Genomic DNA, 27,457 nt, shown 5'->3' with positions numbered 1-27,457 from the left:
CCTATATAAGAAGGCACTGGCCAGTGGAGTGAACCCTAACTCAATTCACTCACTCCCTCTCGTACAACCCTAGCCGTCAGCTACTGTTCCTCTCTCTGTGCTGCTTCCGGCGATCCCATCCCGACGACCGCGTGCACGGTTGGTCGGGAGAGCAGGTGCCTCCAGAACCCTGTCGTTCGAGATCCTGCCCGGGAGAACGGCAAGACTGCAGGTTCGAATCCTATCCCCGCCTAATCATAGTCAAAATCTGAGTTTGATCCTGGCTCAGAAGGAACGCTAGCTATATGCTTAACACATGCAAGTCGAACGTTGTTTTCGGGGAGCTGGGCAGAAGGAAAAGAGGCTCCTAGCTAAAGTTGTCTCGCCCTGCTTCAAAACTACAGGGCGCGCGCTACGGCTTTGACCTAACGGCCTCCGTTTGCTGGAATCGGAATAGTTGAGAACAAAGTGGCGAACGGGGGATTCGGGCCGCCACTTCTCTGAAAGCATGGTTCTTGCCTCCCTCTCTCCTCCCTCCTTGGAGCTCGTCCATTCGTTGGGTGATCCCTTGCTCTCACGTTCGAGTGTTTGCTCGTCGTTTAGGCCGGTGAGTTACATTTTTGCTCCCCCTTGTTTTTCACTCGCTTAATTCGGAAGAGGAAAACGACAGCAGCTAAAGTGAGAAATAAACAACTGCTCGGAAAGCTTCGGTTTGAGCGTTGGTTTTGATGACAGTGCTTGGTCCATAGTGCTTGGTCCATAGATGGGGCGTCCTATCCGATGGATGAATGAGGAGCCTCTGTCGAGTAGTGAAATGATAGGATTCTGCTTTTCGGTTAAACCGAAACACAAGTCGGCGATTCAAGCCAAGAGTGCGGGCACCTTAAGAGCGGTCAAAGCTAGAAGCTATATCATGACTGCTGGAACGAAAGTAGGTTTTTGGGGAGCGTCTCGACGCGACTGCTCCCGGTCCGCCCCCAACTTCGTCTGCCTCTGCTTCCACTACTTCCCCTGCATCGACACCATGGCCGACGACGCCGCCTCCAAGAAGAAGGCCACGGACGACGCCGAGGCTGCTGCTATCGCCGCCGCGTTGGCCTAGCCAACCGGAGGGTATGATCTGTTCATCCCTCGTTTACTCGTACTTATGCTAGCCGTATATGTGTTGCTCATAGATGGTTCAATTCTATGTTCTGTACGTGCTAGTATGCTTAGGTATCGCTATGAGATGCATACCTTTTATGCCATGCTTACTGTTTACTTGTGGATAAGTCTAATCGGAAAAGTGCTAATATTTCCAACATCAGGTACGGGCACATGACAAATCAAACATTTTTCATGACAAGTTCAGTGATGCAAGGATGACAATTTTAGTTGGCAAAGATGACAACCTTTTTTTTTACAACTTCATGCTTTAGTGCGCGTCGGGCCAAACTAGAGTAAGCCACCGCTATATTATCGGCGAGTGGGCCAAAACTAGCAGCCTAGGCCCATGAGCCCATACGCAGGAACCGGCTTCCCGAGCCCAATCGACCTCTTTCTGGGGCAACACGAGGCGGCAACCCGGCCGACCATTCTCGTCCCCTCCCCACCCTTCTCCTCTCCGTCGCCGTAGAACGTAGATCCACCGCCGCCGCCGCTGCCGACGACGACGACGATGGGCTGCCTGCTGGCGCTCACCGACGACCTCCTCGCGGACATCCTCATCCGCCTGCCGTCGCCGGCGGACCTCGCGCGCGCCTCCGCCTCCTGCGCCTCGCTCCGCCGCGTCGTCACCTCCCCGCGGTTCCTCCGCCGGGTCCGCTCCCTCCACGCCCCGCCCCCGCTCGGCGTCTTCGTCCCCGACGCCGCCGCCGGGTTCTTCCCCGCCCTCCCGCCCAGCCCCGCGGCCCGCCCCGCCCGCGCGCTCGCCCTCGCCGCCGACTTCTCCTTCGCCTTCCTCCCGGCCCCCGCGCGCGCGTGGCTCGTCCGCGACCACCGCGACGGCCGCTTCCTCCTCGACCGCGCCGCGCCGGCCGGCTCCACGGCCTTCACCGAGGTCGCCGTCTGCGACCCGCTCTCCCGGCGCTGCCTCCTGCTCCCGCCCATCCCCGACGCCCTCGCCGCCTCCGTGGACAACCCCTACCTCCAGCGCGGCGGCGACGACGGGGGGCTCCAGTCGCGCAGCAACGAGATCTTCCTGGCCTCCCGCGGCAACGACGACCGCGGCGAGGAGCTGCCGCTCGCCGTCATCTGGATGGCCTGCTGCCGAGGGAAGCTGGTCGCGTTCTACTTCTGCTCTGGATCTCGGGAATGGAGCGCGCTTTCGCCGCCGGTGCACCACGCGCTGAGCATGCGGAGGGTCATGGGCGTCCGACTGGGGCAACGCAACCATGCCCATGGGTGCTTCTACTGGATGATAACTCTCACCCGGAGGTGGCTCGTGCTGGACGCCCGCAAAATGGAGTTCTCCATCCTCGACATTTCTCCTGTCCTGGCAGGCCGCTCGATGATGTTCAGTAATCAGATCACCACTCTGGAGTCAGGGGAAGGCAGGACAACCGTTGTGGTTTCGGATCTTTTTAGGGCGGATAAAAGATGTGTCCTCTACTTTTATTCGTTCATGCATTTCAGTGACCGGTGGCAGCTGCAGAACAAGATCACCTTGCCCGAGGAATGGGGAGACCGGTTTCGAGGCATCATAGGTGCATTTGAGGGCTGCTTATACATAAAACTAGATCATCCAAAGCAGAATTTGGGAGATCCTGTTGAGCAAAATGTCACATACTTTTGGTTCGATCTCAAGACTATGCAGGTTGGTAGGTTCACTGAGATAAGTTCTGCTACTGTGAACGAAGCCTACCTTTACATGGGGTTTCCCCCATCACTGTCACTTCCTAGTGTTTGATGCGGTAAGCTTGTTCTCTCTTCCTGTTTTTTTTTTCATTTTATAGTTTAGCGTTATGCCATACTAGATTATTTCATTATATAGTTTAGCGTTATGCCATACTAGATTACTAGTGTTGTTTGATAGTATGGTTATGTCTTCTGGAGAATCTCAAAATTTTCTGTCCTCATAATTGTACATCTTTCAACCTGTAAATTTTTATAGATTGCTCTAGAATCACAACAAAATGATGAAAACAACTCATGCTAGATAATTCACAGTAGTTAGGATGCTTCAAAGTTCTAATCATCAGCCGCACATCTAAAACGTGTTGTTTTCGTCATCTTGTAAGATACTGAAGTTATGGGTACTGCCAGAAAGAATGTTTCTGCTGATTAATGAACACTTCTCAGTTTTTCATCTCATGGTTTAATGTATCTAATTCACAATCAGAACCAGCATTCTGTTTCATTCTTGAATTCCATGCTAGTTGATGCAAGGAACAAAAGGGCTTCATCTTTATTGGCTTTCAGATGCTTAACCGTGACATGGTTTAAGGGTTCTATGTCACCACATTTTATTGAACTCTTATTGATATGCAAAATTCTACTGTAGATGGACGACCGATTTCTGGATTGGCTGGTTCATTGGAGCTGGAAAAGGGTGCATGAGTAATGTGTCACTCTTTACAGCCTCACTGTCTTTACTAGCATTTTTGTATCGGTACAACTGTTATGGGGGAATTGTTGCAGCCCTGGAAGTGGGGAATAGAAGAGGATTCACTTGGATTCATTTTTGAGGAACACCAATTCAAGAGGATTTGGATGGATCATTTAATGTTTCATTGTTCCCATACAGTCGTACCAGCAGTTATGTGTCACAGCTAGGGTCTGATCGAGCCCAGTCGAGTGTTGATGCATGCAAATTTCAGCTGTATGCATTAGTTCCTAGTTGGAGTTTTGCCTTCAACCATTAGATTTCCTGAGGTTCAATGTTGTATGTACTATGTAGTGCTTTTGTTAGATTGAGGTGTCGTATTTATTTCCATATACACTTTAGAAAAATTCTACTTTGCAAGGTGTAGTACTGTATTCCATATACATTTACCTGAAATGCCAGTGGTACTAATAGTATTTGTACTAAGGCCATCTATATTCTAGGTGAGGAATGGACAGTCAGTGAGGCTAATGAGTCATGGGCTCGAAAACCATGCATAATGGTGCTTCTACTAGATTGTTCCTCTCATGCGGAAGTGTACTGTAATAGATATGCAAACAATGGGGTTCACCATCTTGACAATCTTGTTATCATGTCAGACTATATAGCTGCATTCAATTAATCAGATAATTTCACAGAAGCCAGGACAAAGTCGTTACCAATATTGTCTACGATTTCTTTCTGCTGGATGAAGCATGTCTAATTTTTCTGTATGTTCATGCATAAGTCTGCCAAGTGGCATTTGCTGAACGTGATCACCTTGTGAATTGTGGCTTCAGTTTATGGACATCACAAGGTGCATGCATATCCCAAGGAATTCAGCATATGAGAGTGGAACATCCGGCTGAATATTTCTTGCTTTATGTTTGTCAGAATTGCATTTCTACAACCGTTTCCCCATCATTGCCGGTTTTGTCACTCTCAGTATATGATGTGGTAAGTTTGCTCCTGTTCCTTTTCTTCTCGTTCACAGACTCTGTTTGATGGTATTATGTGGTCTTATAATGGATGTTTGTGGTAGTTTTGATACTGAAATAATATTTGTTCTACTGAACTATAAAATCTTGGTGGTTTTAGAGGCGACATAAAAAAACAGAATAAATGCCCCTAATTTTTGTAAAACAAGACATTTTAACTCCGTTTGTGTTGTGCTATCTCTAACTGAAAATCACTGAAATCGTTGTCTCGAATTCTTTCAAGCAGCACATAATCTTTGTACTAATCATGCATTGCTACACTATGGTATGTACTATGTAGCTATCATGTATCCACTATTGAGCTTGCACAATGGACAGGATGATATTTAAACCACAATTATTGAGCTTGCACAATGGACAGGATAATATTTAAACCACAACTAGCATCAAACATTGCTGCAGTTAACACATAGTAGAATGTATCTACTAAGATAATAGACATGCACAGTTGATGCAAAGTACAATAGATCAATAGACTATCCGTTGTTTCATGAGGGGCATTTAGCCTTGATTCCTTCTATATGTTGATACATGAGCTAAGATTAAATCCGTATAAGGTGGGACTTCCTAATGGATGCTCTTTGATATATGCGGCATATCATCTTGCTATTGTCCTGTTCACCTTCCTCCTAAGCACATCCATTCCTTGTGTGTGTTTGCATCCTTATTTCATCCTCAAAGATGAGTGCATCCTTCATTTGGGGTAAAATTACATTTGTTCTTCGGTGACACATGGTATGTTTATGAATGTGTTGAAAATTAACCCTAACTTCGTTATTTCTGTAACATCGCATCCTACAGACGTGGATTGACATCACTGAGTGGGGACATGACAACTGCTAACCATTCATTAACGATGGCAGAAGCAACATAGAGGATAGTGACTATCGTTGGCACAGGAGACCTACTGGAAGAACAAGAGCTGTAGTATATCATGGAAACCCTTTGCTTCTATCCTATGGCCCTACCCCAGTATGAATCATCCAGCCATGAACTACTCTATTCACTGGCTTCCTGGTAGTAACAATGCTTGTGTTGAACGTGAACCATGAAGCAAAGCAACCTGATCATCTGGCAGTTGCTGTTTGATTTGAGTTCTCTAGTAAGGTGGTGGCTCTTGCGCTGGGTAAGTGTAGACTTGAGAAGAGGACCGGTGGTTAGGGATTGATGCTGCTGAATGTTGTTGTATCTGAAGCTTTGTGGATGTGTTGAATGGACTTCAGGTAAAAATGTTTCCTACCATGGAGAGAATGGACAATAAGCCACATATTATCTATTTGGTGATTGGATTGGAAATCCTCAAACCCGGGCTGTCAATATTTGTGTCATTTGAAAAATTACCTGTCTTCATGCCACATTCAAGTACGTCCTGGTCAACCTTGAGGCCCATCTTATTGGTCTCAGTTGAGTGACTGGAAACTATTCTACCAGGCACCAGCCTCTGTTTTTTTTTTTTTGAAAAATAAGGCCCCGCCCCGGCTCCACATTTTATATATGAAACCAAACAAACCACAGACTACCAGCCTGTGGTAAGCGGGTTCATTCTACTATAAAGATTATGGGAAATGTTATTGTGCAGACGTTCCCTAGTAGGGCATGGCAAAACAAACCTTTTTTTATGGCAATTTATGTTGTCATGAGGATGAGAAATTCCTTCAGGAAGCACGGCAAATTCTGACAAAAAACTGACCCGGGTGGATTTGCCATGCTTGCTAAAGAAATTTGCCAGCCGCAGACAACACAAATTGCCATGAAAATCATTCGCATTGCCATGCCTCACAGCGAACGTTTGCTGGTTCTAGCGGTCCAGGTTTATTACTTATGGAGTTTGTCATTGCTATTAAAGCATGGACATGCTCGAGTAGCCATACCTGACTTTATTTCTTATATCATGTTTAGGTGCTCCAGTTGATTTTCTTTGTGCTTGAGGTGCATTACTCTACTGTCTCCACTCGTAGTTTCTGTATTTTTTTTCTTCATGCACGTCTAAAGTTTTTCTTCGTCGCTTCTCCCTAACCTCTGGTTCTTCTTATGTAACAGGGTTTTGGATCTGGTACGAACTAAGAAATACTGATGCGGAACATCCATTCTACATGATCATCTTGTGATCTGGTACGAACTAAGAACCACTCGTGCTGGGGTATACATTCTACATGGTCTGCTTGTGATTAAGAGCAGTTGATGATACCAAAGGTAACTTCCTGATTCTCCTGCCTCCCGAAATTGTGCTTTTATTAGTGAATTTTCTCAGAAATGAACAGCCCGTGTTCCTTTCCTAGAGTGCCCTTAGCACCGGTGTCATCTCTGCACGAGGCCAGTACAAAGCCTCCAAAGGTACAGCCATGGGCATGGTCAGCCCTGACCCTTCAGCCATGTCAACCTCCTCGTCGCCGACCCTCCTCCACTCGAAGCACTGCACCAGCGTGCCCAGCGCGAGCCCGACCATCTTCACGCCGAGCGCCTCCCCTGGGCACCCTCTCCGCCCCATTCCGAATGGCAGCATCCACTTTCCCTCGCCCCTCCCGCCTTCAAACCTCTCTGGCGAGAACCTTGCCGGTTCCTCCCACACACGCGCATCCCTGTGCATCGTGTGGATGTTGACAAGGAGCATGGTTCCCGCTGGGATGTCGTAGCCTGCGATGGAGCAGGCGGCGGAGGACTCGTGTGGGGCGAGGAGCGGGGCGATTGGGTGCAGCCGGAGGATCTCCGTGATGATGCACTGGAGGTAGGGCAGGCTGGGAAGGTCGGCTTCCTCCATGAGGCGCCCCGTGCCGACGACCTCGTCGAGCTCCACCCTTGCCTTCGCCATGGCGTTTGGGTGGTTCAGAAGCTCTGCCATGCCCCATTCGATGGTGCTCGACGAGGTGTCCGTGCCGGTTTGAAGGATGCTCTGTTGCAGCAAAGATTGACATGGTGAGCTGCTGGTGTCTATGTGCAGTGTGTTGAGGATGATGAAGATCATGTGTAACGGCACAATGTGATTTATTAATGTGCTCTGAGCAATCAATAGAAGTCCTGGGAAATTGCTAGAAGCTGGTGAAACAGTTTGTTATACATTATCATAAATAAATTGTAGACATATGATGCTCAGTTCATAATGTGGATAATCTGGTAGACTGGTTGTTACCCACATGTCATGCACTGATGCTAACTACAGTATTATCCAAAAAAAATGCCGCAAAGTTATTTTAAAATTGCTTCATTATAACGCACACATAAAAGTCTGTCCGGCATCAAGGAAATTTGGATGTGGATGGGAAGACTAGTTGACAATATTTGATAAGGATGTGATTAGGATGGATGAACCACCAAATGAAGCTCCTGAGCCACCTAATTAAATAGCCAACCAAGTCACTGGACTGGACTTGGACTGCCTCGAAGATTCCATCACGATTCTCAACACTAATTTTAACAGCTACAGTAGTTTCAAAATTGCTTTGCTCGTTAATGAAATGCAGCCTGAATGCTGATGCAGAGTTTCTTGTGCTCACCAGGCAGAGCGCTCTGATGACCTTGTCGCTGTACGCCTCCGGATCGGCCGCCTGCATGTCCAGCAGGTCGCCGACCATCGTCCGGCCGCCGCGGCTCTTCCCCTTGCCATCGTCGAAGGAGGCGCGGTGCTCGTCGATGAGCCGCTGCGCCCACTCGTTGCGCTTCCGGGCCAGCCGCACCGCCCGCCGCCTGGCGCCGCCGATGTCCAGCACGCCGAGCACCGGCAGGAAGTCCTGCAGGTTGGACGCGCCGTGCATCGCGAAGTACTCGCGCACCATCTTCCGGAACCTGGCGGCCTCCTCCGCCTCCGACTCCGGCACGTCCCCCTCGCCGCCGTAGTACCGCTTCCCGGCGATCATCCGCGCCACCACGTTCAGCGCCAGCTCGAACGCCCGCGCCTTCACGTCGGCGCGCGCGGGGCTCGGCTCCGACGCCCCGTCGGCGGCAGCCTCGAGGAAGAGGCGGCGCGCGGCGAGGCGGACCTCGTCGCCGCGGACGGCGGCGGAGCGGAGGAGGCTGCCCGCGGAGAGCACCTCGACGGTGGCGATGCGGCGGAGGTTGCGCCAGTTGGCGCCGTAGCTGGAGGAGCCCAGCGTGGTGTAACCGTTGGAGAGGTGCCGCGCTGAGGGTAGCCGGGGCCGGTTGGCGAAGACCACGTCGTGAGCCGTCAGGCACTCCTCGGCGGCTGCCGGGTCGGTGATGTGGAGCACGCGGCGGGAGCCGAAGCGGAGGAGCAGCACCGGCCCGTGTGCCGCGGCGAGGTTGGCCAGCGCGCGGTGGAGCGGCTTCTTGAAGAGGTGCAGGTGGCCGATGACCGGCAGGGACGGCGGGCTCGGCGGCAGCCGGAGGCCGCGCTCGCGCCTGCTTTTGGTGAGGAGTAGGAGGAGAACGAAGAAGAGGGCCGTGGCGAGCGAGAGGGGCAGGTAGGAGAGCGTCCCGGCGTCCGCCATGGATGGATCTTGGAGGTCAGCGACGGTGACGCGATGGGGGAACGGTGGTCTGGCGCTCGTGGACTGGCTGGAGCTTGCCTACAGCGTGGGATTAAACAAGGAGTTTTGCTACAGTTACGGACTCAATTCTATGGACTACAACCTACAGGCTGATGTGTGTACGGCCGATTGAATATCAGGGGAGCCCGCAGTTGAAGTCAGAGGGACGGGGGAGATTAATGTGGCGACACGTAGTCCCGTACGCCTTTTTCGTGACTATTTGCCCGTAAGTCTAGGATTTTCGTTAAACAAGAGGCTAGTGCGGAGCTCGTGGACGGCCTGATGGAATCAAGAAGGCCATTTGTTTAATCAATCTGATTTGCTTTACATGCGTGTACCTTAATTAGTCGGACATCATCCAGGTAAATAGGCTAAAAATGAGGTTAAAGAAGGCTAAAAATGGTCAAGGTAGCATCCCCATGAGTTAACTTCATGTACCACATGTTTCACCAAATTGACACATTTTACCCAATTTTGAGAAAATTCTCAATTTGTAGAGACAATAGCCAAAATGCCACTATGAGAAACCAGGCTTGCCAAAATACCACTATGAAAAACTGACTTGCCAATATAGCACTGCCCTTTCAATTTTTCCTAGCCAAAATACCACTAGTGCCTAACTGAGACTAACATCATCCAAAAAAATCTTATATGCCTTTACCTGTTCACACCCGAAGCTTACATTTGAGTAACAAAAGAGCAACTAGAATGCAGCACTCAACAGCAAATTATCAAGTAAACAAGACCAGCTGAACATAATCTCACTTTGCATAAATCAACATCAATACAGCAATATTTGGGCAGCATTTTGACACCATTTTCGCAGCATTTCGGCAACATTTCGACAACATTTAAACATAATCTCAATTTACATCATTGAACATATATATAACAGCATTTTAACAACATTTTGACAGCATTTCAGCAGAATTTTGACAGTATTTCAGCAACATTTGACAACAATTCAGCATAATCTCAATTTGCATAATGGTTCAACATAAGATAACATTAACAATAATAAAGATAGCAACAACACATCATGGTTTAAACAAAGATAGCATCAACACATCATGGTTCACACCACCACCCTTCATCATGGTTCTCGCAACCATAAGCAAAAGATCATTCTTCTCCCAACCAATGCACTAAACTCGCCATAGAGGGCTAGGAGCAGCAGTTTTGCTCCTTGTAGACGCACACGGAGGTGTAGAAGCGATTGCAATAGCTGCTGTCCTCTGCCTGGTCATTGGACTTGTAGGAGTATCAAGTTGAGTACCTTGCTTAGTTGGTGTCTTAGGAGAAGTAGTTGCAATGCTTGCTTGAGCCTTTGATTTTTTCCTACAGTTCAAAACAATATTGTTAGTAATTAACATTCAAGGCATTTTGGTAACAATGTGAGGAATGGCATCATGAAATTAATATACAAATGAAAGAAATTAGACTCATGAAAGAAATGCCATGGATGAGTATCATTAAAGTAGTATATAAGTGAAAGAAATTAAACTCATGAAAGACATACCGTGGAGGAGTAGCATCTCGGTCCGCGTCACTTTCCATCTCTGGCTCCTTGCAAGTCTTTTGAAGATGGCCTAATGCTCCACACCTTTTGCATTTATGTTTTCTGCAGGTTCCACCTTCAGTGTAATTTTTTACCCTCCTAGTTCTTGAACGTCCAACACTCTTAGTAAGTTTGGGAGGGATCATATCAAAACCAGGATTTACCTTGGGCCATTGGGACCTGCCCCTAATTGGCATGAGAATTCCCTCATATGCTGGTTGGAATCTTGCCACTGAGAAGCACCCATCAACATAATCCTCTAGTTTGGCTTTTTTCGAAAATATGAACCGGAGAGCATGTGTGCATGGTTTACCACAAATATGCCATCTCCTATAAGAGCACTCTTTTTTCTCCAAGTTAACAGTGTGCCTCCAACCATTTCCCGAAATCTCAGCTATATTTGGCGATGCTCTTGCTTCCAAATAATGCAGCCCCTTACTTTTTAAATTCAACTCCTTTATCACACTAGGCAGTATGTAACCTAGCAACGCTTCAGCAACAGCTCTCCTTTTCTCAAACAAAATCATTATCATTTCCCTAAGGTTGTCCAAAATCTCAACAAGTGCAAGTTGCTTCACATCCTTAATCCAATTGTTGAAAACCTCTGCCAAATTATTGCTAACATACTCAACTTTTGTCATTGCTGAAAATTTGCTTCTTGTCCACACATGGTTGTGATGCATGTTCAAATATGCTATTGCTTCAGCGCTTTGTGCTTGTATTTCTGCCATTAGTGAATCATGCTTCTCTACCTCATATGTCCAAGCTGCAGGCCACATATTATCAAGTATGTCACCTTTGAATTTTTCTTGAAGTTAAGCATCAGATGCATCATGCATTCTCTATGTTCACAATTTGGGTAGACCTTAGATATGGCGTTCTCCAACCCCTTACATGCATCTGTATGGATTGCAAGCCCTTCTGGCTCTCCAATGGCCAATTTCAGCTGCTCCATGAACCATACCCAATTTTCTGTATTTTCTTTCTCAAATATTCCAAATGCTACCGGGAACATCCAACTATGTCCATCTACACCAATTGCGGTCGCCAATTGTCCAGTGTATTTCCCACTAAGAAAAGTTGCATCAACCCCCAAATATGGTCTACACCCTGCTAAAAACCCATCAATGCATGGCTTGAAGGCAATGAACAACCTATTGAAAACATGCACAATTTCACCTTTCTTGTTGGTAGTTGTTTTTATGTCTATCTCAAATGTACTTCCAGGATTGGCTGCCAACAATTCAGCTCTAAAGTTTCACAACAACTGAAAATTCTCCTTATATGTACATTCTAATTGATCCTTTGCACGAGCTCTCCCTTTCCAAACATCGGTGTATTGAAGCTTAATATCATACTCCCTTTGTAAACGTTCTCTAAGCTGTTTTGCACTCACCGTGGCATTCTCTTCAAGTGCAGCCTTCCCTTTTTCAGCAAGCCAATCTCTATTTGCCATTCCTTTGCTGCAATTTTTGCTCCCACAAGTATGTTCGAAGGGAAGTTTCTTTACCTACAATAACATCAAGGAACATAAATGTCAAATAAATAACAATAGAAAGAAACAAATCAACAATAACATGTACCAAAGCAAGAAGGAAACAATAGTATTAATCATACCATGAAAGTGTTAGTGTTCGGTAACTTGGAGGCATGTATCCTCCATGGACAATCCTCGTCGGTGCAATTAGCCCTGAATCTCCTAGTATCACTATATTGTGTGTTAAAGGACCAATCTTCTCTAATTGCTAGTTGTCTCAATGCAACTCTAAATGCTTTGGAGTTAAGAAATGTGGCTCCTACTTCAAGACGAGGATTTTTTTATCATGGATATAAGTAGGAGCCACATTGTTCGCAAGTAAAGTCTCATCATCCCCTCGCACATGATGTGGATCATAAGAGTTGTCAACATCCAGTGTTCCCAATGGTACTCTTGCAACCTTTGGCTGGGCACTTTTCTGTGGCTCGGCATTCTCCTTTGACTCTACATTCTCCTCATGCAAATAGGTGTTCTCCTCATCGCATCCCACGGGCTCATCATCCTCGTACTCCCCTTCATAGGCTTGCTTCGTCCAAGCAAAGAATGGAGCATGAACCGGCTGATCATCCATTCCCTCGGCCATGAAAGAAGCATGTTCATTGTGTTGTTGTTTTCTCTCAATGGTCACACCGAACCTTACTATTTTTGTCTTAGAACATCTATTAAATAGCTCAGCTATCTCTGATTCAGAGATCAACAGGACGGTGTTATCTCCGGTTCCATACCAAATGGTCATCCTTTGATCAGTAGACCACTTAAACTTCTCCTCCACAACCTCCTTTATTCGCGCCACAGACAAGTCCCGACCGGCCATGAAATCCCATGTTTTGCCCCTTCTGTACACTCGTTTGCCGTCTACAATCGTCAAATAAGACTGAACATCTATTTCTACTTTGTAATCGCCCATAGAATCGTCTCTGAAACACATAAACACAACACTAAATCTGCTGCACTTGCAACGAAAAAAAACATGGAAACAGGGGGGAAAACTGTACCTCATGCTGTTGTGGATGTAGTGGTAGAAATTTGGTGCAGGGAGAGGATCCAGTCGAGGGGCGGGACGAGGAAGAGGGGCGGGTGAGCGTACAGGTGGGACGAGGCAGAGGAGGGCCAAGCTTTGAGCCGGCGGTGGCCCAGCCCTCGGATCGATGGGCGCCGGGCTGCCCAGCCACGGATCGCGGGCGGCGGAGGGGGCGGCGGAGTGGGAGGCGGAGGGGGGAGGGGGATGGGCGCGGGAGAGGTTCAGACGGAGAGGTGCCGGCGGGGGCTGCGCACTCGCGCCGCCATGGGTGTTGCGTGCAATTGGGCTGGAGAGGAAGAGGTCGTGGGTGGGTGTTAGGTCTTGTGAGGGTAATTTTGGAATAGCCAAAAAACTGACAAGATGCTAACAGTTTGACTAACGGAAAATATTTGACAACTAACGGAAGTGCTATTTTGACAACAAAAAAATGAGAAGACAGTGCTATATTGGCAAGTCAGTTTTTCATAGTGGTATTTTGACAAGTCCAGTTTCTCATAGTGGCATTTTGGCTATTGTCTCCAATTTGTACCCCCATTGACTGACGTTGTGGGCATTTTACCACATGTGCCCCATGTCCCACATTTCCCCCCAATTTGATGGTGACTGGACGTGCCATGTAGGCTATTTTATTTTAAGATTTTATTGTCTGGTTTTAGCTACTGCAGAAAGCTGGCCCAGTGTGATTTCGGTAGGAGTGGGTCCTACCTGTCAGCAGAAGAAAGTCTCCTCACCTTTCCCTTTCGCACCGGGCTCACTCAACCATGCCATCCGACGCAGGCAAAAGGCGGTGCCGCCACACCACCTCTCCTACGGCCTGGAGGAGTCTGAGAGCATCTCCAGCTGTTGGTCTCTCCAGGACGCATAAAAATCGCCCCTTGGAGGCGAGCCGGCGATACAATCGGCGTTGGGGGCGGTTTTGCGCCCAGTCGTCGTCCCCAGACACCGAAATTGGCCCATTTTTCAGCCCCATTTCGGCAAATAAAGGGCCCATATGGGCGAGAATAGGCCCATATTCGGCGTGGTTCGCCGTGTCTCGACGTTCAATTATCAACGCAATTTTTTTCTTATCACATATTTCATCACAGAAAAATCAAATACTTCAACAAAATAGTACAACAACAAATAGTTCAATACAAATTATATAGTTCAACAAATAAAAACTCATATTTCATCACACGTCGCGCCCGGCGTCCCCCTTGAGCCTCCATAGGTGCTCAATCAGATCTTTCTGCAGTTGATGATGCACCTGTGGGTCTCGGATCTCCTGACGCATACTGAGATAGGCAGTCCAGGTTGCCGGTAGCTGGTGATCAGCTTCGGCTAGAGGACTCTGCCTGTAGTATGGTTCAATGTCAAACACTGGGTCTTCTTACTCGCTCTCGATGATCATGTTGTGCAAGATGACACAACAAGTCATAATCTCCCGCATTTGATCTTTCGACCAGGTCTGAGGGGGTATCGGACAACAGCAAATCGAGATTGGAGCACACCAAATGCCCGCTCGACATCCTTCCTGCAAGCCTCCTGAATCTTCGCAAACCAGGCGTTCTTGCCTCCTCACACAGGGTTTGAGATCGTCTTCACAAATGTCGACCATCTCGGATAGATGCCATCAGCTAGATAGTACCCCTTGTTGTAGTGCCGCCCATTGATCTCGAAGTTCATCGGAGGAGAATGACCTTCAACAAGCTTGGCAAAGACAGGAGAGCACTGCAGCATGTTGATGTCATTGTGAGTTCCTGGCATACCAAAGGAGTGCCAAATCCAGAGGTCCTGTGTGGCCAACGCCTCAAGTACCACACTGCAACCGCCTTTGGCGCCTTTGTACATCCCCTGCCAAGCAAATGGGCAATTTTTCCATTTTCAATGCATGCAGTCGATGCTTCCAAGCATCCCAGGAAATCCTCTTGCTGCATTCTGTGCTAGGATCCGAGCAGTGTCTTCCGCATTGGGTGTTCTCAAGTATTGCGGTTCAAACACTGCCACCACTGCCCGATAGAACTTATAGAAACACTCTATGCTGGTGGACTCGGCCATGCGCCCATAGTTGTCGAGTGAATCACCGGGAGCTCCGTATGCAAGCATTCTCATCGCTGTCGTGCACTTCTGGATGGAGGTGAATCCAACTTTGCCGGTGCAATCCATCTTGTACTTGAAGTAGTTGTCGAACTCCCGGATGGAATTCACAATCCTGAGGAAGAGCTTTTGGCTCATCCGATAACGGGGCCGAAATGTTTTCTCGCCGTGAAGTGGAGCATCAGCGAAGTAGTCAGAGTAGAGCATGCAGTAGCCTTCGAGACGATGCCGGCTCTTTGCTTTCACCCGCCCCGGCGCCGAGCCACCTCGCCGCGGCTTTTCATTGCTCGCCAGCAGCTGGGCGAGGGTGACGAGCACCATGAGATGCTCTTCTTCCTGGACGTCGGCCTCGGCTTCCTCCTCCAGCAGCGCGGCGAGCGCTTCCTCGTCATCCGAGTCCATCGATGAGGCAGGCAAATTGCCGAACACCTTGTGCCTGGTGGGCGTGTACCCGCCGCTAAACTGCCCCTCCGCGGCCGGAAACGCCCAGCTGCTGTTGGAGGGGCTGCCACGGCGAAGCTCTGCTATTTTTCCGGCGGGGAATGGCTATCTAACGGTGAAGGGCGGCGGGCGGCGCCGGGATATAGCTAGTGGCGGCCGAGGGCGCGGGGGATGGGAGGCGAGTCGGGAAAGAAAACCTTGACTTTTCATCTGACGGTGTGGGCCAACCGCGCTTTTTCCTTGCGCCGGAGCCCCCAATTGCCTCCCAGTGCGCCGGGTTCGGCCTGTGACCGCCTGGCGGAAAAAAGAGCCGAACCGGCTCTTTTCGGCGTCCTGAGACGCGACTGGGGTGTTTTTTTGGCGTCGGCTCCAAAAAAATGGCCTGGAAGAGCTTGTTGGTGACGCGGCTGGAGATGCTCTCATGCTAGTTGCCCATGCGTGGCATCACGTGGTTGCAGGCGTCGTCCGTGTGCGTGTGTGCGCTCTCAGGCCGTGCGTTCATGTGATAGAGAAGGTTGCAGCAGGCCGCGTCCATGTGGCAATGGAGGCGGCCGGGAGGTGCTGGAGGGCGGGACAGCGGCCGGCGTTCGTGTGAAAGAGAAGGCAGTGGTAGTTGCCGGTGGCCAGATCGATGTACACACGTGCGGCGGAGAGTGCAACCATGAGAGCGTTGATGTCGGGGGAGAGGTCTTGGTGCTTGGAACGGGCGGGCGAGGTGCAGGTGCATGGCTTCCTTGTAGCGTCCCAGTTCCCATTCTTGAAGATCTTATCATTTCTGTTTACTTGAACCTATCAATAGACATAGGACCCCCCAGCCACTGGAATCCATCGGTTTCTATCTCAATTCGTCATTTGAACTGATCCAAATATTCTTGCGTCCCATGATCAGAATCCAGCTCTATTTACGCCGGCAGCATATCCAAAGCTAACATGATTTGGGAACGACTAGAATAAAAGAAGAGCTTCACGTGAAAAAAAATAGAAAATTAGATCTGGGCCGTCTTAATTGGGGTGAGTGGTACAGATTATGGTCGTGGGATATATGCGGACAGTTAGCAATAAGGACCCTCGATTCTGATTAATTTGCTCCCGATATCCTCCTCCGAACGCGACCGCGAGTCACCCTCGCCCATCTCCCTCCCGCTTGCAGACGGTAGCGGGGCAGTAGCGACACCCGAGATCCGCATCCTCCTCATCTCCGGCAACAGCAGCAGCTCGCCTATGGCAAGCCGGTGTTGGGCTACTCACCCCCTTCCCCTCTCAGGCCCAGGAGCAACACGTCGGTGTGATCCGTGCCTCCGTCCCCTCTCAAGGTCCTAGCTCGCCGGCGACAAGCCGGTGGTGGGCTTCCCCTTCGCCTCTCACGCTCAACATCAAGGTATACTACGATCCTCCCATTCCCCCCTCTCCCATATAGATTTATGTATGCGCATTTGTCAAAGATCTGCGATGGCAGATGAGGGGTCGAGAAGAAGGCTGGCTTAATGACGCGGTTCATGGTGACATTAAATCCAGAGCAATTGCACACATGGCACTAATGGGGTACCATGTGAAATCACCGAAATATCAATTGGATTACGCGGTGACGGCAATTACATGTTGTATTATCGTTATATATGGGCATGTGATTTATGGATCTGGATTCTTCTTTGGATGACTCATGCTACTTATAGAGTGCTCCTAGATTAATACGAGAACCAATAAAAATCATGGATAACCTTCCATGAAAACAGGAACAGAATGCATGCTTAGATAGCTGATGCCTGATGCTAATCTGAACCTAAAGTCAAATGATGCCATGTTTTAGCCTGTAGATCATTAATCTGTTGATGCTTTGGTTACATTGATTGTGAGACATGCTAAGGTTATGTCATCTGTATTCTAAAGTATACAACGCAAGGGGTTTGAATGGTTTAGTGGGGAGAGTGAACCCTTTAGTGACCTAGTGCCTATAAGATTATGTATGCCAATTTTGGCACTATCAAAAGTTGCCAGTATTTGGCAAATCAAGTGCCAAGTTTTTGTCTCATGCCAAATTTTGGCCCCAATCCAATCCCAAAATCTTTATATTTTTGTAGTATTCTGTTGTAAATGTTCATTGCTAGTATTCTGCTGTAAATGCTATTCTATACTCAGCATATATGAATACTGGACGAGTGCAGCGTTGATCTTTTACTCAGTATATATGAATACAAAGCAGCCAACCCACCCTTCTCCCCTGTGCGTGCTCAGGCGCCCCGCCGCCGGCCAAGACCACCAGCCACCGCGGGCCGCCCCGCAATACTCGTCGCCTCGCCGGCCTTCAGCGGTCCGCCGCCGGATCGAGCTCCACCGCCGTCGGAAACTCTCAGATCTGGCGGGTGTCATCAACCTCGGGCCGCCCCCGCCTCCGCCTCGTCCGCCCGAGGGGCGCCTCGCAGCCCACCTGCGGCGAGCTCTGGCACGACCATGCCACAACAGCTAGGGTTCTTGCCGCGCCGGCCAAGACCACCAGTAGCCGTGGGCCTCCACCGTCGGCCGAGACCACCAGCTGTCGCGGGCCTCCACCGTCAGCCGAGACCACCAGCCGCCGCGGGCCTCCACCGTCGGCCAAGACCACCAGCCGCCGCCAGCAGCTCGACCCGTCGCCCCGTCTCCTTCTCCAACTCTGTGGCTCACTGTCAGGACGGCAGAAGGGAACAGGTGGAGTGGCTTGTAGCCGGCCGGCATGCTGATGCCTAGCAGCAGGTCCTTGCCGGAGTGCATCGTAGCCAGCCTCCCGACCGCGGCTCCCGGTGTCGGAGATGGGCGAGGCGACGACCTGGACGCCGCCTCCCAGTGCCAGAGGCGGGCGACAGCCTCGATGCCCAGGGAGCCCGAGCTCGAGGATGGCCTGCTGCGGGTGGGGTGAGGCGGTCGGCAAGGGCCTGATTGCTTTTCCTATTCAAATTGAAGGGTGCCTATGCAAAAATACCAGGGACTATTTGGTAATGTCATATCACACTTTGTCTAGACCAACCGTTACGCCACATCAGCTTTTGCGGGACCAACCTGTCATAATTGAGGTTAAATTGCCCAAAGAGACTGATCATTTTTGCAAAAAAAAATTAGGCCGAGAAACAATGGTTTCTGGCAAAAAATCGTAAACCAATGTTTTTTGCAAACCTATGCTTCAATGTGGTGGTTTTATTCACTCGTTCATGGAAGTAAGATGAGCGTAATCTTTTCTCTCTATCTTAAGTCGCTCCTCTTCTTGAACGCACATAGCCGTGAGCTCACCCATGATCCACTTCTCCTGTGTGTTATAGTTGATCTTGAATGGACCAAACTCCACAGGAAGGGAAGTCATAATGAAATGAACCAAAAAGCCCTCAGAAATCTCCATGTCCATGCCCTTTAATTTTGCGGCCATATCGTTCATAGTCATAATATGTTCTCTCACAGCGCTTGCACCATCACACTTAGTCGTGAGCATTTTCATGATCAGCGTACTGACATAGACTTTTGTGGATTCTTTAAACTGTTCCTCCACCGATGCCAGATAAGTCTTAGCACATTCAGAATCGGGGATAGCTCCCCTAACCCCAAGAGTAATTATGCTTTTCATGATCATGAGGGACAATCGATTGGAGCGCTCCCACTCCTCCTTGTTAGCCTCATAAACCTTAGTTTTCCGAGCAAGGTTTTCATCATCAGATGACAAGGGAACTGGAGCCTTCTCCCTAAGTGCGTAGTCAAGATCCATGACTCCAAGGTTAATGGAAATCTGCTCCTTCCATGTAGGAAAGTTAGTCCCATTGAGGTGCTCAATTGAGTTCAGGAGCCCAGAAAATAGTGATGGGTTCAAAGCTGAATAAAACATAAATAATATGGATATCAAAATTATGAATTACGAAAATATCCATCTTAATGTTATGAGAAAACCAGATCGGATAAGCAGAGTGAGTTAGCTCTGCAAGGACGGCACCGATGCAAAGTGGTCGGCGCCACCGTGAGGCGCGCGACGGCGGTGGCAGCGCCACCATGAGGCGCACGGCAGCGGCAGCACGGCCTGAGGCACACGGCAGCGTGGCGCGAGCACAACCAGATGTGCTCGGCTACAGCAGTATCACCCTGAGGCGGACGGCGGTTGTGACACCACCGCTGATGTGCGTGAGTGTGGCCTAATTACGTGAATTTTCAGGCAAGTTCTATGACACAGATTGATCTACTGCCAATTTTCCTCAAATAGATTCATGTGATTAGATCCAACTGGCTACTGATACCAAATGTTAGAGATATTGCTGGGATTATGCAATTGCTAATCAGATCTTATCTAATACACATGAACACTACTCGATTTGATGCGGAAATTAGTGGACAGTAGTGTGTTTATACCTCGTTTGGAGAGGCCATCTCGGTGGAGGAAGTGGAGTCCGATGACGAACTGCAGCAACGTAGTAGATCACTCTGGCACCTTGCCGGAGTAAGGACAGGCCTTCACGTCAACGTCCAACGCACTCCCGATTGGATTTGGAGTGAATTTTGGAGGGCACTGTTATCCTAAACGATACAACGATCAAATAGGTGCAGGGGTGCCCTCCTTTATATATAGCGCTGTATATGACGTGTGACCTAACCATATTAGTAACTAGATGACACCCCGCACGTTGTTGCGGGAACTGTTGAAAGAAAAATGGGATATGTTAGACAAATGAAATAGAAATAATTTGGACATACTTTTAGCCATAGTGTTTCTTGGCTAAAATAAAACCATTTCATGAGATTTAACAATGCAGAACTGGGTAGAAAATGCATAACATTTCCTTTCAAAACCATATTTACATTAGTGGTTTCATTTCCCACTGGCAAAATATTGTGGCCCTGCCAAGCATTTGTGCATCAAAAACCTCTCACCCACAAAGAATAAATAAATATACCACAAATCAGATAGGCATTTGAGATTTGCTTCAGAGCTGGTAATGATTCTTCTTAGTTGGCCATATCATAGCTCACTGCTTATATTCATGGCGAAGACAACAAACAATCACCTCCATTAACAGGAACAGAGAGTTGGCACTTGAAAAGTGGAAAAAATAATAGCGTGTAAGAGTTGATGACAGTGAGAACAGAATTTGCCAGTTCGGGTTGTCCCATATTTCTACACATAAAAACCAAACCCCTGCTACATCTAGTGACGGCAATATTATACAACAATTAGCGTGAAAGAAGTTTCACGATAAAATAAAATGGTGATGCAATTTTGACTTAATAAGGTAAGACCAATCAAGGGAGAAAGCTTTTATACTTAGCACGGTGATTAACTTTTGGTCAATAATTGAACAGACAATTCATAACCATATTATGCATTCAATATTGTATTCTAGGTAATATTGCAGGTCTATAATATTCATGGTTTGGGAAGTCAGGATAACCTGTTCTGGAACAAAGGCATGTATGCAAACCGAACAAATATGACAATGAACAGAGAATAGTGAACTAAATCTTACTGATTCCGCAAAGCTGAACATAATTAGATTAAAGGTGTTGAACTAAAGCAGTTCTATAGGAGTCAAAGAATAACAATCTGTAAGGATAAATAAAGGAGGGCATGCTCTTACTTCTATAGAATTGAATGAAGATTTGCTTCAGAGGTGGTAATGATTCTTCTTAGTTGCCCACACCGGAGTACTATTTTTAGGTCCATGCAAGACTAATGAGAATTGAATGGAAATAATAGTCTGACCGTCCTTCGACTATTTTTGCATCATCTTCCTTCAACTGCTCAGATCTATACTTGTCAACACTCTCGGGTTCGCATATATGTGGAAGTAACTCACACCATTAAAACATGTGAATGATTGGAAGAGAACTACTCCAGAGAAAAGGTTTCTTTACCCTGTAATCCAGACCAAAGTAACCTGCAAACACCAACATATTTTGAGTATTCAGAAATATGTTCAAACCACATCAGTAATTAAAAATAGTAGATGTATTGAACAACAAAGAAGATTATGGACATCATACCATCAAAAGAGATTTGTGCATTTTGTAAGACTTATTCAGAGGTCTTCTTTAGCAAGGGGCAATACAGAGTGTGCAAATTTATGCAATCATACGAACAAAATGGCGCAGAAAGAGTTACCTTTAGTGGATGGTCACAAAGAAATTCAGTAACATTATTGATTCCACCTACTGGAGCAAATAAAGTCAATAGCAAATATGCAGCTTGACTGCTGGTGTCTCTTCTCATCACAATAGATCAACGGCGGAGCTATGTTGAAGGTTGAGGGGGCTGTGGCCCCCCCAACCCATGTGCAATTTTTCTACTAGGTATGTAATCGCGTGCCCTGCAGCTCTTGGATGGCACATGCACATATACGTAGAAGGCCGATGGATTTCTTGCCTAGCTAAGACTCAACCAATCACGTACGTGCAAAGCTAAGACTCAACCAAGCAGCCAAGCAACTTAATCGATATCTTGGCTAGCTGTAGATGTATGCATGTGAACCTGGGCTTTCACTAGGGCTAATACCGGATCGATTGATCTGACTCTCTCAACGGAACTCGCGTCAACTTAGGAGGTCAAGACGGAGGAACAAGGGCACTCCTGAGATGGTCGTCTTTGGTTCTTCGCCACTAGCCGGTGGTCGTCGATGTAGGCCAGCCGGCACGCCACTCCTCGTCGCAGGCCGCCCCCCATACGATCTTGTCTACTTAATTTTGCAAGTGCCATCTACCCAGCTTAATTAAACTCTAAACTACTGGATCCCTTTTTGCAATGTTGCTCATACGAGTAAATTGGGGGCAACACTAAATTTTGGAATATCCTGTTTTATTTTAGCAATTAGTATGCTTATTCATTTGACCTAATTTGGGGTATTTTAACGGAATTCAGTGTCTTCCTAGTTTGAACGCTAAGCGGCAACGTGTATATTTCGATGTGTTTAGTTCTCTTATGAAGCATATATATTCCTAATCATACATTTATTTTGCGATAAATATGGGTAATATAAGTATAAATTTTCCTGAAGGCTACAAGTTCTTGTTTGTTGAAGTTGGTTTTTCTTGTCTTCAGCCCCCCCCCCCCCCATAGATTCTTGTCAAGCTCCGCCACTGCAGTAGATCATAATGCAGTTGTCTTGAAAAGCTGTTTGAAGCAGCAGCTCTCCTCCTCCTGACCATGCCAACACTTCCGTTGGCTGCTACAGTGCTACTACTACTTGCTGCAGTGCAGCCTAGTCGATTAGGTGGATGGTGATGCTAGTGCGTGGGATAGATGGCCTCCAAGCTCTGCATCGAAGGAAAAGAAGAGACGGATCAAGTGGCATGGGTGAGCGTGGAGGGGAAGGGTATTAATGTTCAGAGAAGATGTTACTGTAGGTAAGCACACGTCAAAAGCAACAGCAGTGGGCGGGCGGTGTGTGTCCTGACGCTGTCGAGCGGCCAGTGGGAGGAGGAGGCCACGGCTGCGAGCAGTGTCGCCAAACGGCTCGAACACGACCACCGAGAAGGCCGCCGGTGAGCCGTCGCTCCGCCTCGCACCAGTCTGAACCTTGACCTGGAGCTCAACCTTGCCGTCTCATCTTCTTGGCTCGGATGTGATCGACGCCAACGGCTCCAACGCGACCAGCGAGAAGGCCGTTGCTCCGGCGAGCTGTCGCCCCGCCTCGCCACCATTCTGAACTTTTACCTGAAGCTCGACCTCGCCGTCTCATCTCCTTAGCTCTGATGTGATCGATTGACGGGTCACTGTATAAATATAGAGTTGCATCCTTTCCACTTCCGTGTTATAATGGACTTTAGAGAAGATGGAAGTGGGGGAGAAGTTCTGTGGAGAAGGTAGGAGGTCGCGAAGGAGAGGCGGCGCTGCCTGAGGTCGCGGGCCTGGTGAAGAGGAAGCGTGGGACGGGGAACCTCTTGGGGGAAAAAACGTCCCCAACAAAACGGTGCGGTGTGTAATCCTCTTCCTCTATAGAAAAAAAGGTGGGATGACTCAGATAATAGAAAAAAAACTTGATGATGTGGCAGATTAGCTGATGTGGATGGCTACATGTTGATCACTGATGTGGACATGTTGCATGTTGAGAAAAATAGGTTAGTGAGAATGGACTATTTAGGTATTATAGATTAGCCCCCCAATCACAGGCACAAATTAGTGTTAATCCCCTAATTAACGAATGGGCCCACTTTGACTTAGGGTAATTAACATATTAACCATTTAATCACATAATTTTCTAACAATAACAATAACGAGAATGATGGGAGAATAGAGTATGATGTTTTTTAACCATGCAAAACAGCTACCTGTGAATTCATTAAGGAAGAAGAAGAAACAACATCAAACAAACGCACAAATCATACAAGCGACGCAACCCAAACTAAAAAAAAGTTTAAAACAATCTAAGGATCACTAACCAAGAGTCGGCAATCTGCGACTCGAGAGAAACAGACTACCCAGACTAGGACAAGAGCACACAAGGCATGAGAGCGAGAATAATCCACTACAAGAGCCAACCACAACCAGCTTCAATAGTCTTTCTAGAGATTTCAACAACTGACTATATACGGAACAAAATGAGTGAATCTACAATTTAGAATATGTCTATACATCCCTATGTGGTAGTTCATTTAAAATCTTTAAAAAGACAAATATTTAGGAACGGAGGGAATATAGCACAACCTAAGAGACGACTACCATGACAACATCAACACGGCATCACAGGGAAGAGGCTGCCACCCACCTTGAGACATGCAAAATATAAATCAACATAGTAAATCTATTACTCCCTCTGATCCATATTAATTAATGCTGGTCTAGTACTAACTTGTACCAACTTTATACATATTGCGATTACATTGAGCGGCTAGAGATCTGGAGGAAGAAGCCACATGAGATTGTTATGGTCGCTACTAGTGACGTAGTATCTCACAGACATGATCATAGCAACACCATTGAACTTGCGGTCTTTCCCACAGTACAAATGTTGGCCATTGTCACATTTTGTCAAATCTACATCATTATATATGGACTTATCATCACCTATTAATTTGATATTGTTGTAGTATATGTGGTTACTCTCTACTCCGTCACGCCTGTCTGCTGGTAGGTACACCATCCTGGAGCAATTGGCACTCAAGAACAAGGCATGATCGTCTAATGTTGTCACTTCTGTCCATCCATAGGCGGGACGTGTATTACTAGTCTTGATGAGCTCAAACACTTTGAAGAAAAAGCCCTTGTTCTCTTGTGACCACCATGCTCTTTTGGCAACAACTTGTCGCCATGCTTAAGGATGTAGCTGATGTGGAATCCAGTTCCCTCAAACTTGGGTAGTGGGTTCGTGCGCAGTATGTGGGGCGTGCTGACCACCGGATTACCTTCGTTGGTCATGTGAATGTCGTGCATGAATAGATAGTTTCTAAGCAAGCCATAGAGCTTCCCATGGCCGAAAGCAATGTCATCGTAAGAGTAACACCATTGTGATATCCACTGATTATTATGGCTTTGGGATCCAACTCTGCACACAGCGAGCCTGTCCGCGAGGATGGCGGCAAGGACACAGTGATTGGATGTGGGGGCCTCCGAAAAGATTAGCTTCTTGATCCATGGCGTGGTGCTTTGCTTGGCGGAGAGTGGCACCTCGACCCCAGAAAAGATATTGACGATCAGTGGTGACTCACCACCGGCAATGGCGGACGTGACGGCGATCCAGCCCCCATCATGAAACCCGACCAGCCGCTTGCCGATCGCCTCGGGCGGGAGCGAGACGCGTAGGAGCTCGCCATCCGCGGGGCAGAACACCCGCTTCGCCGTGTCGTCGTCGTCGTCCCGTGACGAGAGGATCAGCCACGGGAAGGTCGGCGCCGGCTGTTGCCACGATTTAACGACGCGCCATGAGCGACAGACTGCGGCGAAGCGGACGCGTGCAGCGGAGAAGCGATCCGGCCGTAGACCTCGCCGAGAATTTCGTCTGGGAGCTTGGACCACACATCACCGGCCGCCCTCATCTTGGCCGCCATCTTCCTCGTTCCCGATTTTGACTACAAGACGGTTGTTATGCGGATGGATTTGTATTGCCGTGGGGATCGGTTTGGCAGGTACACGGGTGGAATTACCATCTTGTATACTCCTATTTCCGTCGGGGGCAAGGCATCTAAACTGTAGGCAATCACGTCCCTACTCCAAGCAACTTAAATACAAGTATATTAAAAAAACTTTATTTTTTGTGGGGAAAAAGAAAAAGAAAAATAGTATATTCGATCGCTACTTAAAACAAATTCAAAAAAGCAAAACGCCGGGTCTGCAACATGCTACATATTTGAGGACAATAAATGTTGAGAGAAACATACTACTCCCTCCTTCCGAAAATCTTGGGAGGATTGACAAGTTTCGGGGTAACTTTGGATCTGCCCTCCACCTCTGCAACAGGCAGTGACAGCAACCAAAACTTTTGCCCACTACCTCCGCTAGCAAGATCTCTCATCCCTGCTGCAGGGGATGGGAACCTCGCCATTTCGATCTTAGCGAGTAGTTAGGGTTGGGCTAGGTTTTTTCAGGGGTGCCGCATCGGTGGCGCCGCGTCAGAGTAAGATGCCATTGCTTCTCCCCCCCCCCCCCCTCCCCCCATCTTGGCGGTGCTCTACACGGCGGCACCATGAAGTAGGTGGCTTGGTCCTCTCGCCATTCTTCAGATCTAGTGAGATTAGCCTCTTGATATGTTGATGGCGTATGTGCTATTTACCGAAAAAGGCATTCGCCCTGCTTTATAGATAAAGCCAAACATCCAACAAGGTTCAACAACACACACACACCCAGAGGTCTAGCACAACAAGTAGTTAAATAGGGTTAATGCTGAGGGCACAGCTCAGCAAGCCCTGAGAAAGGAAAAAAAGAAAGGCACGCACACGCAGGGGGCGGCAAAGCATCTAGTCAGGCTCCGGGGGTGGCGGGGGGAGCGGGGCGCCAAGCGGAAGGCCATCGAATGAAGGTCGGCGATGAGGTTGTTGATGACGTCCCGATCCTGGAGGCGGCTAAGCGGCCGCCAGAGCTGCAAGTAACCACACATTTTAAAGATCTACATGGTGGCACAATGAAGTAGGTGGCTTGGTCCTCTCGCCATTCTTCAGATCTAGTGAGATTAGCCTCTTGATATGTCGATGGCGTATGTGCTATTCCCGGCGGCATTGGTGGCCAGGGCGAGATGGATGCTCTGGAGCGAGGAGTTTGGTCCGATGGTGGTGGATCTCTCGTTCTCCCCGACCCCGTCGATGGGATCCAGCGGATCTTGGTCCAAGGTAGCACAGGGATGTTCTCCGGTCGATGTGCCACATCGACGTGTGCCTTGCTGCTTGCAGCGGGCCTGTTCATCGACTTACAAAGCCTCTTTGGCAATGGTGCTTCCCTAGATTTGGCAATGGTGGAGGCTCAATGTCTTTTTTGGCGTGCGCTTTGACGATGCTAGATTTGGGCGAGGACCGCTGGCTTCGGCAGTGCAAGAGAAGCTAGGGATAATTCTATATTTTTCTATCTTTTAGGAGTCTATATGCAAAGTTTTTAGGACAGTCGTGTTTTTCTGGTTAGTCTTTCAGTTTTCACGTATGTTTGGCTATGTAACTTTATTTTCTATTAGTGAAATGAATTATGTGGTTGCTCTCAGAAAAATATCTTGGGCGTATTAATTATTAGCACGAAAATTGTACGAGGGAGGCATGCAGAAGAAAGAGGGAGACATGCACGGATTCTTTGGACCCAGTCTTGTTTGACCGATCCAATCTGAAACTAGGATTACGCGATCGTTGGGGAGGTTGTTACTGTGCACCCTACATTAAGGATTGCATGCAAA

General features: G+C 48.1%; 3 protein-coding genes and 1 pseudogene across 15 annotated transcripts; 1 reads left to right on the top strand and 3 right to left on the bottom strand.

Moving 5' to 3' along the window:
• The first annotated feature begins 1,531 nt into the window (after positions 1–1,531).
• Positions 1,532–9,427, top strand: LOC125535308 (uncharacterized). Of its 13 annotated transcripts, XM_087542918.1 has the most exons (6): positions 1,533–2,870; positions 3,461–4,498; positions 5,341–5,762; positions 6,439–6,468; positions 6,580–6,732; positions 6,819–7,665. In XM_087542918.1, the coding sequence occupies exon 1, from the start codon at positions 1,637–1,639 to the stop codon at positions 2,864–2,866; it is 1,230 nt and encodes a 409-aa protein (XP_087399044.1). In that variant the 5' UTR covers positions 1,533–1,636; the 3' UTR covers positions 2,867–2,870; positions 3,461–4,498; positions 5,341–5,762; positions 6,439–6,468; positions 6,580–6,732; positions 6,819–7,665. The 13 variants fall into 13 exon arrangements, with proteins under 13 accessions (XP_048554322.2, XP_087399044.1, XP_087399039.1 ...); XM_087542913.1 differs by adding an exon at positions 8,034–9,427 and having other exon boundaries at positions 5,341–6,732; positions 6,819–7,452; XM_087542922.1 differs by lacking the exons at positions 5,341–5,762; positions 6,439–6,468 and having other exon boundaries at positions 3,461–4,358; positions 4,436–4,498.
• LOC125535307 (cytochrome P450 81Q32) lies at positions 6,601–8,981 on the bottom strand. Its single transcript, XM_048698361.2, has 2 exons — positions 8,031–8,981; positions 6,601–7,429 (listed from the first exon to the last, which is right to left on the bottom strand). Exons 1-2 carry the CDS (start codon positions 8,979–8,981, stop codon positions 6,815–6,817), a joined length of 1,566 nt encoding a protein of 521 aa, XP_048554318.1. The 3' UTR covers positions 6,601–6,814.
• Positions 9,428–10,263: 836 nt separating the features above from the next.
• On the bottom strand, positions 10,264–14,106 carry LOC147983389 (uncharacterized; annotated as a pseudogene).
• Positions 14,107–18,822: 4,716 nt separating this feature from the next.
• On the bottom strand, positions 18,823–25,634 carry LOC147983388 (uncharacterized). The gene is made up of 3 exons (XM_087540710.1): positions 25,569–25,634; positions 24,993–25,482; positions 18,823–19,481 (listed from the first exon to the last, which is right to left on the bottom strand). The coding sequence occupies exons 1-3, from the start codon at positions 25,632–25,634 to the stop codon at positions 18,823–18,825; spliced, it is 1,215 nt and encodes a 404-aa protein (XP_087396836.1).
• Positions 25,635–27,457: the final 1,823 nt, after the last annotated feature.

The sequence above is a fragment of the Triticum urartu genome, chromosome 2A (genome assembly GCF_056163025.1).
Source record: "Triticum urartu cultivar PI428250 chromosome 2A, HENAU_Tu73, whole genome shotgun sequence".
NCBI classification, from domain to species: Eukaryota; Viridiplantae; Streptophyta; class Magnoliopsida; order Poales; family Poaceae; genus Triticum; species Triticum urartu.
The sequence above is the reverse complement of the archived record's forward strand: the minus strand, read 5'-3'. Positions and strand labels throughout refer to the sequence as shown.

What these genes read in the sequence shown, in the direction of transcription:
- LOC125535307 (XM_048698361.2), bottom strand. Translation starts at nt 8,981, where the DNA reads ATGGCGGACGCCGGGACGCTCTCCTACCTGCCCCTCTCGCTCGCCACG. An exon ending in TCATCAGAGCGCTCTGCCTG is followed by an intron (nt 7,430 to 8,030) that starts GTGAGCACAAGA and finishes TTGCTGCAACAG; the next exon opens with AGCATCCTTCAAACCGGCAC.
- LOC125535308 (XM_087542919.1), top strand. Translation starts at nt 1,637, where the DNA reads ATGGGCTGCCTGCTGGCGCTCACCGACGACCTCCTCGCGGACATCCTC.
- LOC147983388 (XM_087540710.1), bottom strand. Translation starts at nt 25,634, where the DNA reads ATGGCGGCCAAGATGAGGGCGGCCGGTGATGTGTGGTCCAAGCTCCCA. An exon ending in CAGACGAAATTCTCGGCGAG is followed by an intron (nt 25,483 to 25,568) that starts GTCTACGGCCGG and finishes TCGTGGCAACAG; the next exon opens with CCGGCGCCGACCTTCCCGTG. An exon ending in CATTCACATGACCAACGAAG is followed by an intron (nt 19,482 to 24,992) that starts GTAATCCGGTGG and finishes TGTTTTATTCAG; the next exon opens with CTTTGAACCCATCACTATTT.